Source organism: Sparus aurata, chromosome 3, assembly GCF_900880675.1.
Source record: "Sparus aurata chromosome 3, fSpaAur1.1, whole genome shotgun sequence".
NCBI lineage: Eukaryota > Metazoa > Chordata > Actinopteri > Spariformes > Sparidae > Sparus > Sparus aurata.
In genome coordinates this window covers 20,044,703-20,059,476 of record NC_044189.1, presented here as the reverse complement: position 1 = coordinate 20,059,476, position 14,774 = coordinate 20,044,703, and the positions used below count along the sequence as shown (strand labels likewise).

The following is a 14,774-nucleotide window of genomic DNA, read 5'->3' as shown; positions in this document are numbered from 1 at the left end:
TTCTCAGGTGATTGTTGGTCTATATGAAGCGTGCATCAGTTTGTTTCACCTGATTAATGAAATATATTCATGGAAACAAGCAGCATTTTATCAACTCTATCTCATCAATTTTGCCTAATTTATGCTTAAAATATAATCAACCAACACAAAAAGTGTTGACAACAAACGTACATTTAATCGGTTCAGCTTCAAACAGATGGCTCAGTTTGTCTCTGTGGAGCGATAATGTATTAGATCTTTGATACGGACTATAGTTGTTTTTTAAAATAACGATACAAACCATTTAAAACAGGTCACAGGTTGGATGCGTTCTGCATGTACTGCATGTTGGGATGTGCCCATCATGGCTCCCGTGTGTCGAAGTCTCTTCAGCCTCACTTTCACTCTCACATCTCAGTTACTGTAAGTCAAACGTGCGTCACTGTAAATAGCAACACAGACACATTACATAAAGCACAAGTTTGCTCTCAGTCGTCCTTGCACAGCGTTCTGCACACGCAGGACGTTTTCTTTCAGTTTTGGAATGAATTGTTCAGTCAGAGGTCAGCAGTCAGTACTGCGTCATGTGTTGGCAGCAGCCAAGGTCCGACCTTGGTGCTGGTTTTATTATGGAATATTGAGTGCTTTGGGATCGGAGGGGAAGTTCTAGATGAATGTTTCAGAAGCACAGCCGATGCCATTGTGCCTCTAACAATAATTCCCCAGCGTATGGATGAATAATGGTGGATAATGTTTTTCTCTTAATGGGACCACAGTAAAGTAAAGACAAAGACGTCAGCAGGCTTCTACGTGTTATTACATGGGTTTTATTCAGTGGTGTGACTTTAGAGTTTGAACAACTTGCAGTAGCATTTGTGGCAATAAGTCAGTTGGAGAGTGCAAACCATCAGCTCGCCGACCCGTCAGACCAGCCTCACTATCCTCAACCAGCTCAGGCCAGGCAGGGTGCATTGTGGGCCTTCTGTGTGACTCCAGGCAACCCTGGATGTTTGTAATGAGGCCCATTATTCATTCCATATGTTCAGTGTCTGCTGAGAGCCTCCATTGTAGCCCAACAATCGAGCCGTGAGGGGCGTTTAACCCCAGCACTTCAAGAGCAGGGCGCCGTCCATTCTGTGACATCATGCACAGTAGTAATACCTTGAGCGAATCAGCCAATCAGCCCTCACTCCCTCCCTGACTCCAGCTTCTCCAAGTCTGCTGATGACGAGGGTGTTGGCACGGCTGCATCTCGGCCCGCTGGGTAGGAATGAAGGAGTTTCAGAGAGGAAAACAAAGCCATCACTTTCTGTTTCAGCCTGCAGATTTAAAAGGATGTCATACCTTTACAGCTGATGTGATTACAGTATCCTATTACTTTTTAACTCTCACTATCAACGTGACACGTCTGTGGGAGATCCTTCATGGATCCCGTGGCCTCCTGTGTTTCTGTGAGGACTGACGCTGCCTCTGCAGCAGCTACACAGTCCACTCGACTTCCCAGCGAGCATCAGGAGTTGTCATAGTGCCGCTGGAGGAATGCTGCTTGTGGTCCCCAGCTCTTTGAAGAGGACATACTGGATAGCTTTTTTCAGCTTTTCACAGAAGCCTGCCTTTGGCAGGTCTGTCGACATAATCTGGATTCTTGGTCTAGTTTGTTGCCTAGTGAAACAACCATAAACTCTGGTGTTTGGGCCTTGATGGTCTTGAAACTCTGCACTGGAAGTAGTTTTTTAGGTGGACCTGACATCAGGACATTATGTTTCTGTAACATAACAATGTCCATCAGCTGAAAGATTACGCTCAGATTCTAAGCCTATGATTTAAAGCATTATCCTACGTGTTCAGCACAGGTGTTGGGGTTTGTGGAAGATTTTTGTTTGTCTTATTTTTGCAGCTTGTTCGACCCTTTTCTCACTGAGGCATTTTGTCTGGTCATAGTAGGAAATACACTCATACCAGTCAGGTCAAACAGAAGACAGGAACGAGGGCTCTATTGCATTGAGGTGGTTCACTAAGTTACAATAGTCATTATTCATATAAGTTACACCTGTGTTTGACGTACCTGTTGCTGTGTCATAGATAGATAGATAGATAGACAGATAGACAGATAGATAGATAGATAGATAGATAGATCACACAGCAGTTGGAGACATATCAACATAGAAGAGACTCAGTCTTATCAGTTGTACTCAGAAGCCTTGTTGAGCAGATTGGACCCCATTGAATCAATTGTATTGATCTCCCTCCCACTGTTCCTCTTTTTCTAGGTTGTTTGATGTGTGTACGGTCTCCCGGACTGACCGAGAAACTAAACTCACTCTGGTCTTTGAGCACGTGGATCAGGACCTGACCACCTACCTGGAGAAGGCCCCTGACCCTGGAGTGCCGCCCGAGACCATCAAGGTAACCATCCATGTAATCTAGACGTACGGAGGAAGACAAATGCTGCTTGCTGTGAACTGGAGTCTTTATTGGTAAAACACCAGTGAGGACTACATGGATAATATTCATGTGACAAATTTTAAACCATTAAAGAGCCACAGTTGAAATATCCCAGTTTTTATTGGAATTATAAAGGAAGCCTTTTGCTAATCTTCTGTGGCTCGAACATCTCCCGACCACAGCCGTGTCTGTATGTGATGGAGTGTTCTTGGACAGAGTGCAGTTCCCTCCAACATCAGAAGCACCGGAGGGTTTTTGAAGGGCAGCACATGTGGCAGATGGGCTCCAAATTAAAGGCTCCCTGGCTTCTCTATTTTCACTCTGCCCTCTCTCTCCAAATTTACACGGTACTGCAGATGGATCGTGTGAGAAACTCGACTTTAAAACCTTCTTTTATGTTTAGAAACTAAGAGTACTCAATTTGATGCATGCTAGCATACGTTTCAGTAGTTTGAACAATGAAGGTACAACACATCCAAACTCACCTCCACTATCACTGCTCCATCTCATTAAATCAATCCAGAGTCTCTGTTTACATTTTGCCAAAAGGTCGGAAACGGATGTGTCCTCGTCTCCTCTCGTCTGTAGCTGTTTCTTTTTATTGAAGTCTTTCCCACAGTCAAACCTTTTTAAAATCTCTTTATCGTGTTTCACCCCAAGGTCTGTAATGTATCATGTGCAATATTGGAGAGGTTAGCTCTATTTTTGGACGGAGGGGCCTCGAGAGTTTAAGTGTCATATTTGAAACAGAGAAGTTGTGGACGCACAGCAGCCGTTGGTTTTCACCCCGGGGGCCGAGTTAATGTGCGACGGTTTTGTGTTGAGCTGTAATGTTGGTGGGATGCTGTGCAAGCGTAGATGAGTCAGGTAGATTACACCGGACGCTTTCCCAGGGATTGAGCTGAGGTTGATAGAGTGTGTGGTGCTGCAGATCCTCTGTGTGGAGACGGTTGTGTTCATTCTGGTGTTAACCTCTAAATATTTTATTTCTGCTCTGAAGCAACCATTTACACCAAAACCTCAAACTACCTGTGTAAGATATTACTCATTGGGTTAATTACAACTATTAGACATCTGTTCACACCCATTATACAGTTTTAGAGCTGAAACTTTGGTTGCTTGATTTATTACTCAATAAAATACGGATTGTAAACTGAGTCATCAACTGTTGGAGTCATTTCTCTTCGCTGCTTGTCTTTGTTTTACATCATCGTAGACTGAATATCTTATGCGTTATAATTATGTTTTATGTTTTATATCATGCAGTATTTTATATTACAAGTAATGGTTAGTTGCAGTTGCAGCCATGGCTCGTGAGGAATGTTTTTAAAATCCATTTTCCTTTGAACTGTAATGTTTAAACTGGTAAAAACAATTGCTGAGTCAAAATAACGTTAATTTGTCATTTTTATTTACTGATTGGCATTTTCCTGACTTTGGCTTTATCAATGTGTCTCATTTCTTCTTCAAGACATCACCTCAGATTCTGTTTTTTATTGATCATTATGAATAGTAGCCGAACTAGATGCTGGAGTGAAAATGGCCCTTCTATTACAATCGGACAGGGAAAGCTTCAACTGCATGTTCATCCGAGTTGGAACTCCAAGTCAGAAACTTGAAAATGATCCACGAGGCCGACTGACACAAACACATGGCATCAAGCAGTACGGCATCACACATAGAGAACAATGACTTTCACTTTATATAGTATTTGTTTTGTGAAATTTGTAGTAAATACATCATTTTCACTTTCCTTCAGTTGATCTGCGCTCAGCAGAAGTCTTTGAGTTTCACATTAGGAACCAACTGTATTTTTTTAACGGCCCTTAACTGCTCATCAGCTGCTGCAGTTGCTCAGGAAGTCATTCAAACCCCAGTTTGCAGCCGTCGTCCACATTTCTCTGAGTAGATGCACCAGGATGCTTTAACATTGGAAGTCAGAAATAACGACTTGAAATTATTCACTTTTGACTTGCAGCGGTACGCAGCTAAAGTCTGCTGCTGTGGAGCGTGGTAGTTGTGTGAAGAACATAAAAAGATCCTGATATAAAAGTAAAAATCCTGCTTACTTCTTAACTCTGCACATGTGGCCATGTGTAGTCGACAGTTTTGCTGGATTGTTGGTTGGGACTGTAGCAGACATGGTTGGATGTAGTCCCCAGATCTGATGTTGAAGACGTTTTGGGGGAGGAGATTTTCCCGTTGTTAATGATCAGACATTCGGCCTGTTTGAAGCATGCTGACCCCTGAAGGCACCTTCCCTCTGGAGCTTTCTCCTAACATCCATACAGCTGGAGCCCTGAGGGGACAAAAGGACAATGGAAGAGGGACAACATGACACGGGCACCATCCCTTGTTACTTCTAGGACAGTGGACACTGCACAGTAACCCCCCTCCTCAAGTGCCCCCCTTCCCATCACCTTAGTTTGCCCTCAGCTATACCAGATGACACCAAATACTGGACCTGAGTCCAGCAGTGTGGACCACAGCACACCTGGGCCCATCTGATGAAATGTTTACTATTTGAGTCTGTCGCGCTTGAAAACCCTGAACCAAGCAGAAACATTCACCCCGAGCCAAAGACTCCAAACTGAACAGAACAGGCAAACTTCTCCTCCAGACCCGTCTGCCCCCAGCACCAGACAGCCCAGCCGGGCCCAGCCTGTCCACTTCAGCCCCCCACCCTCCACCACCCAGTCAGCCTTACTCAGACTCAAGACCCACCACACGGTCATTGATGAAAGAGGTCCTCCTCCAGGAATCAAATGAGCTGGAAGGACATCAAGCGGTCGGGCTGCCCCAGCCTCAGTGCTCCTCAGCCAGGCCAGCGCTTGGGTCTCACCCACCCTCCTCCGCCACCTCCGTCCAAGCTCCACAACTCCATTCTCTGGGCCCATAAAGGGGGAGGTTAATGAAGCATGGGGAGGGAATTACACTAACGCTAACCGGCAGATGTCCCATATTGTGCCTAGCTACAATAAACAATATGGCGGCCTCTGGTACATTTGCATTAGAAAAGGAGGCGCACTCAGAAAGCCATGTTTTGACTGCGTCTTGCACAGAGCGCGCTGCTTTTCCTCCCGGTCCTACTGCTTCTTCAGGGTCAGATCTGTTGCCTTTTTGTGTGATTTTTGTTTCCTCCTGGCCGAGGTGTGTGTGCGTGTGTGCGTGCGTGTGTGTGTGTGCGTGTGTGTGCGTGTGTGTGTGTGTGTGTGTGCGTGTGTGTGTGTGTGTGTGTGTGCGTGTGTGTGTGTGTGTGTGCGTGTGTGTGTGTGTGTGTGTGTAGTTGAGGTTTCTAAGTGCTGCCAGTTGAAGACAGTTACGTGTTGAGCAACTGTTGTGAGTCCCGCTGCTGAAATCATCTTGTGTGGGGCTAAGATGTGTCACATGTGTCGCACTCTGTGTCACAAGTGGTCTTAAAACCTCGTGGCAGTATTGATTTGAGATATTTTACATTTCTAATCTTGTCATCTCACTATTGGCAGCGCAGCAAGTCACTCTGGGGAACGTAGCTGGAATATTGTTCATGACTCTCCCCGTTTCTTGATGTTCTCGCGGAGGGGACGGCTCTCGGGGTGAGGGGGCCAAGATTGTTTGTGTGTTTTTTCAAGAGTCACACTTCTGAGATAATTAGTGTTTACTAGGAAATGCTGCTGAAAGGAAGCACGGCGAAATGGCTATTTAAAGCGGAGAGAGGAACTGATGGGGGGGCCATGCTATTGTGTTAGCCACCCCTCCACACACACACACACACACACAGAATAACCAACTGCTGCCTCTCCTATGGCCCTGTCTGTCTGCTGGCCTGCCCGCTGGGTCATGGCTGGATGGAGATGTAGAAAGGAAGGTCTGTTTATGCATCCTGCCTGCCCTCGGTCAGAGGGCACACACACACATGTGCATGCTTGCACACACACTCTAATCAACCTTATACAGTGCGAGGCACACACACCAATGGGAATGCAGATAAACACATATTATGTTAAGACAAACCCAGGGACACACACACACACACACACACACACACACACCACTCCCCATCTCTGCAGCATTGTGTGGGGCGCCCTGTCTCCTCCTCCGTGGCCAGCACAGCAGCCAGCCCCGCGCCGTTTGCTAATGTTTTCTGCTTGAGTGTGCAGACCCCTTTGACTCACTCACCAGCTGGTCGGCCAGTGAATAGAGCTGCGGGCTCAGGTCCATGTCACTTGTGAGGTCTTGGCGGAGTGTTTTTGGGTGGTGTGTGTGTGTGTATAGGGAGGGGCTGTGTGTATTTTGCAGGGGGGTGCACACACCATTATCAAGGCATTTCAATTCACAACTGAGTGCATTTGGTTTTCTGAGTAGACTAAATGATTGTGGAGATGTCATAAACTCCATATTTACTTCCCTTATTGTCAGGACATGAAATGGCTCCCTTCCGACTTCATTTTTTCAAACATTCCCGACTAAAGCTGTGCCAAAAAACACCTCGCCACAATCCTTTGTAATGACTTGTTATTTGTTTACAGGTGCGGGACCTGTTTAAGAGTCTTTCAGTTTGAAAAGAACAAGTCCGAGCTGGTTTCCACAGAGTTCGTTGCTGTTCACACCAGCTTGCTTTTGCTTGTGTGTCACCGGTGTTGTGCCCACAGCCAATTTTTCTGAGGTCAGCTTTTGGGCATAAAAAGCGAACGAGCGGCAATTAACTCAAGCAGGACAGCTGCTGAGAAACAGAGATCCATGCTTGTAGAGAGCGGGGCCTCTCTCTGTGTGTGTGTCAGTTATCAAACATCTGCTACAGTCGACAAGAAAAGACACAGGCCTCCTCTGGTTAACTCCCCCCGTGCCACAGAGTCTCAGGCTTTATACTTAACTTCTCTCTGCAGGGTCCTGTCAGTCAGGCCTTTTGTTGCCTGCTTTGACAGAGGAATGAATTCAAAAGTCTTTGTAGCGTTGCGGGGTCATGAAGCCATCTGTCTAATCTGTTAAGGCCGCACTATTTTTTAAATCGAATTCATCAAGTCAGATTCAATCATGTAGACACGCGCATGACAAATGTGGTCACCTTCAGCCATCTGCTCCTCCATCTTGGCTCCAGTGTCCTCTGCATCTCAGCCTGACTGTATTAAACTCATGTCCTCGTCATGTTTAGAAATCCACCCTCTCTGTCTTTGTTCTTTGTTTTGCCGTCTTACAGGATATGATGTACCAGCTGCTCCAGGGGTTGGACTTCCTGCACTCGCACCGCGTGGTTCACCGTGACCTGAAGCCGCAGAACATCCTGGTCACCAGCGGAGGACAGATCAAACTGGCTGATTTTGGCCTCGCCCGCATCTACAGTTTCCAGATGGCGCTCACCTCTGTGGTGAGTTGTGTTTGTTCATATTGGTGAACTCAGCAGGACTCATCCAATAGTTTCTTACAACAGAGGGACTCAAAACAAACACCGGGCCAACTGATGAATAGAGACCCAGAAGTGGGTCGCAGGATGTTTGAACTGGGTCACAGACACAAATAGACTTGGATGGGAGAATATTACACGATCAACATGTCGGTGATGTCAGATAGAGTCCTGATACTCCATCAGGTGTATATACTTAAAATAGTTGCTGCGTCTGTAAGTAGAAGTGTCAGTGGAATGCTGCAGCGGCGTTTCATTTCATTTTGTAGTTTGATGCTTTTTATCAGACAGTCTGCAGCCATTAATGAAATATAATGTAGCCTGAGGTACTTTTAAAAAGAATGAACGATGATAAAGAGCTGAACCTGAAGTTCACATGTAGTGAATTTGTTTAAGACTCTGTATTTTTACACAGTTGTAGATGGAGGATTAGTCAACACTGATAATATTAGTTTTGCACTTGTTGTAGAATTATATTCCAGTGGTGGCTGCATACAGTTGTTTCTGACTAACGATAACAGTGAGAAGTCCAACAGTCAGAAAAATAAACTACAGATATAATCATTTCATAATGACGAGTGTTCTGCGCCAGTCCATTTATTTGCGATTTAGCCTTTTAATAACAACATTTTCACTGCAGTCAAAAAGCGATTTGTTCTCCAGCTCTCCACACACAGAGGACTGCATCTACCTTTCATTAACAGGAAGTCTCGCAGCACTAAAATGCAATTGAAGTTTGTTTTTAGGGTGATGATGTAAGAAAATATGCTGTTAGACGTTCAAAGCTCAACAGAGCCGAGGCTTTAAATGTAAAGAAATATCTGGTTCAGCGCTCCAATATTTGCATTCAGAGAACAGAACACATGTAGGTTCATTTTTAGTCCTACTTTTTCTTTTAAAACGTACAGAGAACAGAAAAAACCTGCACTGAAAGAAAAAAGCAGAGAGCATAACAAGAATGCAGCCATGCCTCATTGATTACAGTGATTATCTGCTCCTACCAGCCATGTTTCCTCCTTTCTTTTTCAAACGCCACACTTCCATAATCAATGAAGTACACATACCTGAGCGAGACGACGTCAGCTGGAGGATCTTTGGGGAAAGTCTGTCGAGTCAGTGCAGTGATTTGTGGCAGCTGTGTGAGCGCAGCAGCCGGGTGGAGTGGGCGGGTGGAGGCAGCGTGTCTATACACAAACACACGTATACACAGAGCTGAAGTCTTATTATATTCATTATACTTCCTTTAATGTAAAGATGAAACTTGGAACGGGAACTTGTTGTACTATATAGAAATAACATCCATCACACAGCCTTTGTTCACATCATCCTTCAGGTTATGTTCCGCTGCCCGGGCGGACCTGATTAACACTATAAAAACACAGTAACGCAGTTTCACCTTAAAAATCAGCATTTCTGCGACGGACACAGGATGTCAGGAGGGAAAGAGTCGCGGCTGGAAATACTTGAATGTCCGGCTGTTTGGCTGGTGGCAGGCGTGAAGGAAAACCCTGTCAGTATATGAGCACATATGCTTTTATCGTGCAATTTAATATTTGTCTAACTTGTGCCATGGTTCATATAATGGCTTGTTGACTGACACACATACACACACTCACTGTGCCATCTCCAGAGAGTTGGATGAAAAGCGTCTAATGTGATGTAGCGGGCACTTACAGGGCAGCAGCGGATCGCTCTGCAGCACTGGGCCAATGATAGAGTTTCTCTGTGTAAAGTGAGAGCCAAGGGCCCCGTGGTCTTTCTCAGGAATCCCACAGTGGCTGCTGCAGACAGGGATGGGACAGACGAGGAGAGACAGACACTCCTCCCTTTCCACTGTCGGTGCTTTGATGTCCAACTGTTGAGCTCTGGGCTCTGATGACCAGATAACAGGGAGAGAGACGTTGAAAAGAGTCTTTGGGAAGGCCTGAAATCAGGAGAGATGAGACTTTAAAGATTAAGGTAGCCTGCAACAGAAGCCCAGTGCCTTGTTAGAAGCCTTTATTTATCAGGAGATTCTTTTTTGATCCGCTTCACAATCACCCAGATACATGCACCATGTCTGCACCAGCCCGAGCAGCGTGGACACATCTGAGTTTGGATGTTGTTCGTATAGATAATTTCAGGTTCATCATGGAGTGGATGTTATCACCGGCCTGCCCGTCACTGTTAATAACACATAGGTTGCATTTGTTTCACTTCGAGGTGTCCGAGGGGACATGAAGTCTGAATACAGACGTGCACAGAGACATTAAGGACCAGGAGTTGTGGACGGATGACAAACTGTAGTGTTGATGTTACTCACCTTATCAGCAGATGGGCATCAGAGTGATTGGAATCAGGATAAGGCTTTACCACTGAGGGCCGCGCAACTTTTGTTATGCTAAATTGGAAAACTTCTTGAGAGCTGAAGTCCGGCTCATCCAGCAGATCCAGCCGAGCTGCGTCTGCCCATCTAAAGTTCATGTAAACATCCTTTGGGAAAGTATGCAGACTCTTATTCTGCTCTCACCATCAGAACCGACCGGCACGCTCGTCTGTGGCACCGCTCAGCGAGTGATGAGCAGCCGGGCCGGTGGACGGAAGCGGCTGCTCCTCCCTCCATGTTGACTGGAGCTGACGTACAGTCGATGCTTCATGTCTCACGTAACGAGGACACATCTTGCTCTGTCATCTTTCCTTGTGGTCAGTAGATGCACCAAATAAACTGGCTTCTTAAATCTGAAGAATGACTGTTAGTATGCTGGTGCGTCTCTACGGCCCCACAGTGCTGCTTGTATGTAGTCGTGCTATGACTTTATTTATCTACATCACAACATTCCTCCTGCTGCTCCCGTGGTTTCGCTTTTGCATTTGACCGAATTGTAATTTCGATATTATTTCAGTAAATTGTTCAGCCCCGTTGTGCGTAATAGCTGCGATGTATCTACGTCGACGGCGTGAGGAGTTTATCATGGTGTGTGTCGTGTGTGTTGTGTGTTGTGTGTGTGTCATGTGTGTGTCGTGTGTGTCGTGTGTTGTGTGTGTGTGGTGTGTGTTGTGTGTGTGTGTCGTGTGTGTCGTGCTGTTTGTTATTCCAGGTATCAAGAAATCTGTTTTTAAATGTTCTGTGAGTTTTAAACCTTTTTTATTGTGTTCGATCAGTATTTTACCAAGTTGGCTTGTTCAGTCTTTTGACATTTGTTCATCATTTTATATTTATTAAACCTACATCATGTTTATTATTATGTAGTCAGTTTTATTATTGTGCAGTCAAACCAACATCACATTATGTTTGAGTTGGACTTCAGTGTCACAGGCGCACCAGTGATTATTAACATTTTATTGGAATTGTCTTTTGATGACTGATAACTGAATTCTAGTAACAAGATTATTGATGAAGTGATAATTGAAATTGAATGATTGGGTGGTTGATAATTAGTGTAATCAATAATATTAATTATCACAAGACAGCAGTTATAAGGAAGTCCTGATAAATGTCTGTTAGAAGGTCACGACTGATCGTTGTCGACTGTGCGTTTCAAAATGATCCACAGATTTGTCTCTGTTTGGGTAACACATCATCATTCTGAGTCTCATCATCACTGCAGGCAGATTTAATGAGTCAGATAAGACCAGTCGGTGTCTTCCAGTTAATTTCTGTAACTTGTCATTCTGATTGATAATAATAATACACAGCTCACTCACAGAGGAAGCCGTACTCCACCATAGAATTTACATAGTGTTACCCAATATTGTGTGTGTGTGTGTGTGTGTTCTGTCTATGTGTGTGTGCGTGTGGTGTCACCGGTGGTTGGGTCGATGAGTAGATGTTGTACACGTATGACTCGGCGGGACGCTTTTCAGTTGATGGTTGAATATTTACCCGGGAATTCACCTTAAAGTTTGGGTGCCAAGTGAAGAGTCCCTGAAACTACTCATGCCTGCACTGAGCTGTTTGCACACACACTCACTTCCTTTCTTGGTTATACAGATTGGGCCACAAAAATGAGATTGTGTGTGTGTGTGTGTGTGTGTGTGTGTGTGTGTGTGTGTGTGTGTGTGTGTGTGTGTGTGTGTGTGTGTGTGTGTGTGTGCAGTCGACGGAGCGGAGCGCTGCAACGTGAGCGCAGGATTTTCGGCTCTAGATTAATGTGCCTGCGTCTGGAATCCCCCTATCAGTCCAGCACACACACATCTCCATTCATCCATTCACTCTTTCCTCTTGCTAATAAAAGCAGATAATCTACAGTGTGTGTGCAGTCCACATGTACACAAACACACACAGCGTTCGAGAGGATCTTCCCCTTTGCCCAACAGAGCAGCAGTTGCTTATTTAGTCACCTAATGCCGCCGTTACTGGCAGACAGATGGGCTTTGGAGAACTGCTGTTGCTTAAGCGAACAAGACACTTCTCTCTCACTTTCAAAGTGATTCATTTAGCACTTCTAGAATGACAAGATGGCTGAAGTGAGAATTTGCATAAAGTCGTCTAAAAGAGTCCCTCGCTCCTCTTTTTCTTTTTTGTTTTCCAAGTGTCACTGACTGAAAGTCACACTCTCGTACTTTCTGCGGATGATTTACCAGCACCGCTCCAACTTCTCTTTTATGTGATGAATTTGCTTTTTCACCGAGCAACAAACCGTCTTGTTAATATGTCCCTGACAGAAATGTGCTCTCTGCGTGCACGTGGAAACGTGTTCAATGGCGTCTGTGTGGTTGCATGTGACTGATGGCCCCGTCGGCATCACCCTTCCATGTTGCACATATTTCACCCTCCCCGAAGGAGAGAAGAGGAGAAAGAGAAAGGGAGGGAGACCACCCATTGGGTTGGTACTGGGGTCCAGATTAGGCTGCCCTGGCAGTCCCTGGAGGTCCGTTGCTTTGTTGATGTTTTTTTAATGACCCCAGTCTGGCTACAGGCTCATTGTGCTGCCCTGAGTGACAGGCAGATGGGAAAGGCTGATGGGTTAATCTGACATACCAGAAAAGAGAGGAGAGGGCTCTTCTTTTCAGTCCAGCTCATTGAGATCCCATTTCTGGCGAAGCGCTTTAGGGAAAACCTTTGCTTTTGATGTTGGAATAAATGCTTGAGCAAAATACCACCCCAGAGTCTGCAGTGACACTGACATCCCTCTGCGTCAGGCGCAGTTGAAGGGTGACTTATTAACATCCAAATACTGGTACAAATTTTAGCTAGAAGGAAACCTTTCATCTTCATCATCTGACTCAGAGTCACTGGACACATTCCTACACGATCCTGAGGCTGAAATCAGCTCGTCACTGAGCGAGGACGGAGACTTTAGGATTCTTAGTTCTGAGAGGTAGTTAGGTAACCTGGAGGTCTCACAGCTGCTGCAGGAATTACACCCTCGTTTTATTTTGATCGTCAGCTTGAAACAGTCCGATAATACCTGAGACTCGTCACGACTCACATGCTGGAACAAGCTGTTGGCAGCACTGATGAACGAGGAATATCTCCACTGTCTCTCACATTTATTCATTAAAACCTCTTTTTTAAGTATTGATTTTATTTCACACCCAGAGACGCTGATGCCTCACCTGTCATTCAGTCATTGTAGGTGGTGCACAAAATTCATCAAACACAAAGTCGAGATGAGCCTGAAACTTCACATCGATGACTCCTGGTGGTTTGATTCTCTGTGAGCCGGCTCCTCTGCAGGTGACGGAGGAGGTGAGGTCAGGTGTTGCTTTCAAAGGTAACCTCCTTTGACCTGACACTGGTGGTCTTTGCATCCACACCAACCCCACATTGGCAACCATTGTCTTAGAAGGCTGACGGTGGTCCCATGAAAGCCATTAACTTCCACTCTCATGCATGTCATGTGCATGTCGTTGCCTGTCAAATTGGATTTAGAGAACTCGAGGGGAATGCCACCAGACTTTTATGCCGAACCCAAAATAAACGGAGGGATTGTGATAATTTCCAGGAGATGACAAGATAAGCTCACCAGGCTGAAATGTTTCTGTCTCGTCTTCAGTGAACTCGAGTTGCACCGGAGTCGAAGGGCAGTTTATGACTTTCCATTCAGATCTTGTATAGGAAATAAAAGGCTTCTGAATTTCCTTTTTATCTGGTTGAAAAACCAGTTACTGTGACTGACATTATTGGCTTTTTCAAGAGCAGCGTCTGTTCAGTCGTGGTCACAGTTTCCTGTAAACCTGCTGCTGGGGACATGCAGATGAGTGAAGCTGTTACCTGATTGAAGGTGTTTTCCCAGTTCTTCCACTGAGTTCCCTCTGCTCACAGGCCTCCCACTGCCATTATCAGAATAAGACAGCCATATCAGCTGCTATTTAACAAATTGAAACCAGATTTCCTGCCCACACTCAAGCAGCATACAAAGCTTTCAGGAGCAGTCGGACGCTATTCAGGAAAATAGGTATTTTCTCAGTTATTTCCCCCCCGTCTGTGGGCCCTTTACTTGTCTGACTGTATTGATGTGAGTTAATATCTGTGGGTGTGGGCCAGGGGAACATGTAGATAGGTGTGTTCTCACTTGTGGCACGCTATGATAATCGTACAAGATAGTGACGATAGTGCAGATAAGATGTCTTTAAGTTGGGAAACCGCATGCTTCTGCAAATACTTTCCCTAAGTCGGTTAGGTTTTTGCTCTTTGCTGTGTGTTTGGTTTGTGGGTTTATCTGCAGGACTACACAAAAATCACTGAAGGGATGTCCACGGACCTTGATTGGAGGTCTCTGCAGAATAGACACCATGAACTTTTGGTGCAGATCTGGACAAAAGGACAGGAACCGTCTTCATATTTAAGATTGGGCTTTTTTCAAAATACCGGTTCATTTCTTCTGGATTTTGCTGAAAGTTAAATCAGGTTTATTTGGGTTGCGGGTCTCTGAAGCCCTTTTCAGACAGAGACTCTGTGATGGTGTCCAAACAAAGTTTTTGTTCTACGCCGCCTTTGTATTTTCACACTGAACGTGTCTCCAGTGTGTCATTTTATCCAGCACGC

General features: G+C 45.2%; 1 protein-coding gene and 1 long non-coding RNA gene across 2 annotated transcripts in view; one reads left to right on the top strand and one right to left on the bottom strand.

Moving 5' to 3' along the window:
- The window catches only part of cdk6 (cyclin dependent kinase 6), a 36,090-nt gene that overhangs the window by 2,241 nt on the left and 19,075 nt on the right, over positions 1-14,774 (top strand). Inside the window, exons 3-4 of the mRNA XM_030411210.1 lie at positions 2,250-2,385; positions 7,601-7,768. Coding sequence (XP_030267070.1) covers positions 2,250-2,385; positions 7,601-7,768 — 304 coding nt within the window. The remainder of the gene's footprint in view (positions 1-2,249; positions 2,386-7,600; positions 7,769-14,774) is intronic.
- LOC115578320 (uncharacterized) lies at positions 791-9,770 on the bottom strand. The gene is made up of 4 exons (XR_003983422.1): positions 9,201-9,770; positions 8,869-8,988; positions 4,494-4,723; positions 791-1,239 (listed from the first exon to the last, which is right to left on the bottom strand). It is a non-coding gene; the product is annotated as an uncharacterized LOC115578320 (long non-coding RNA).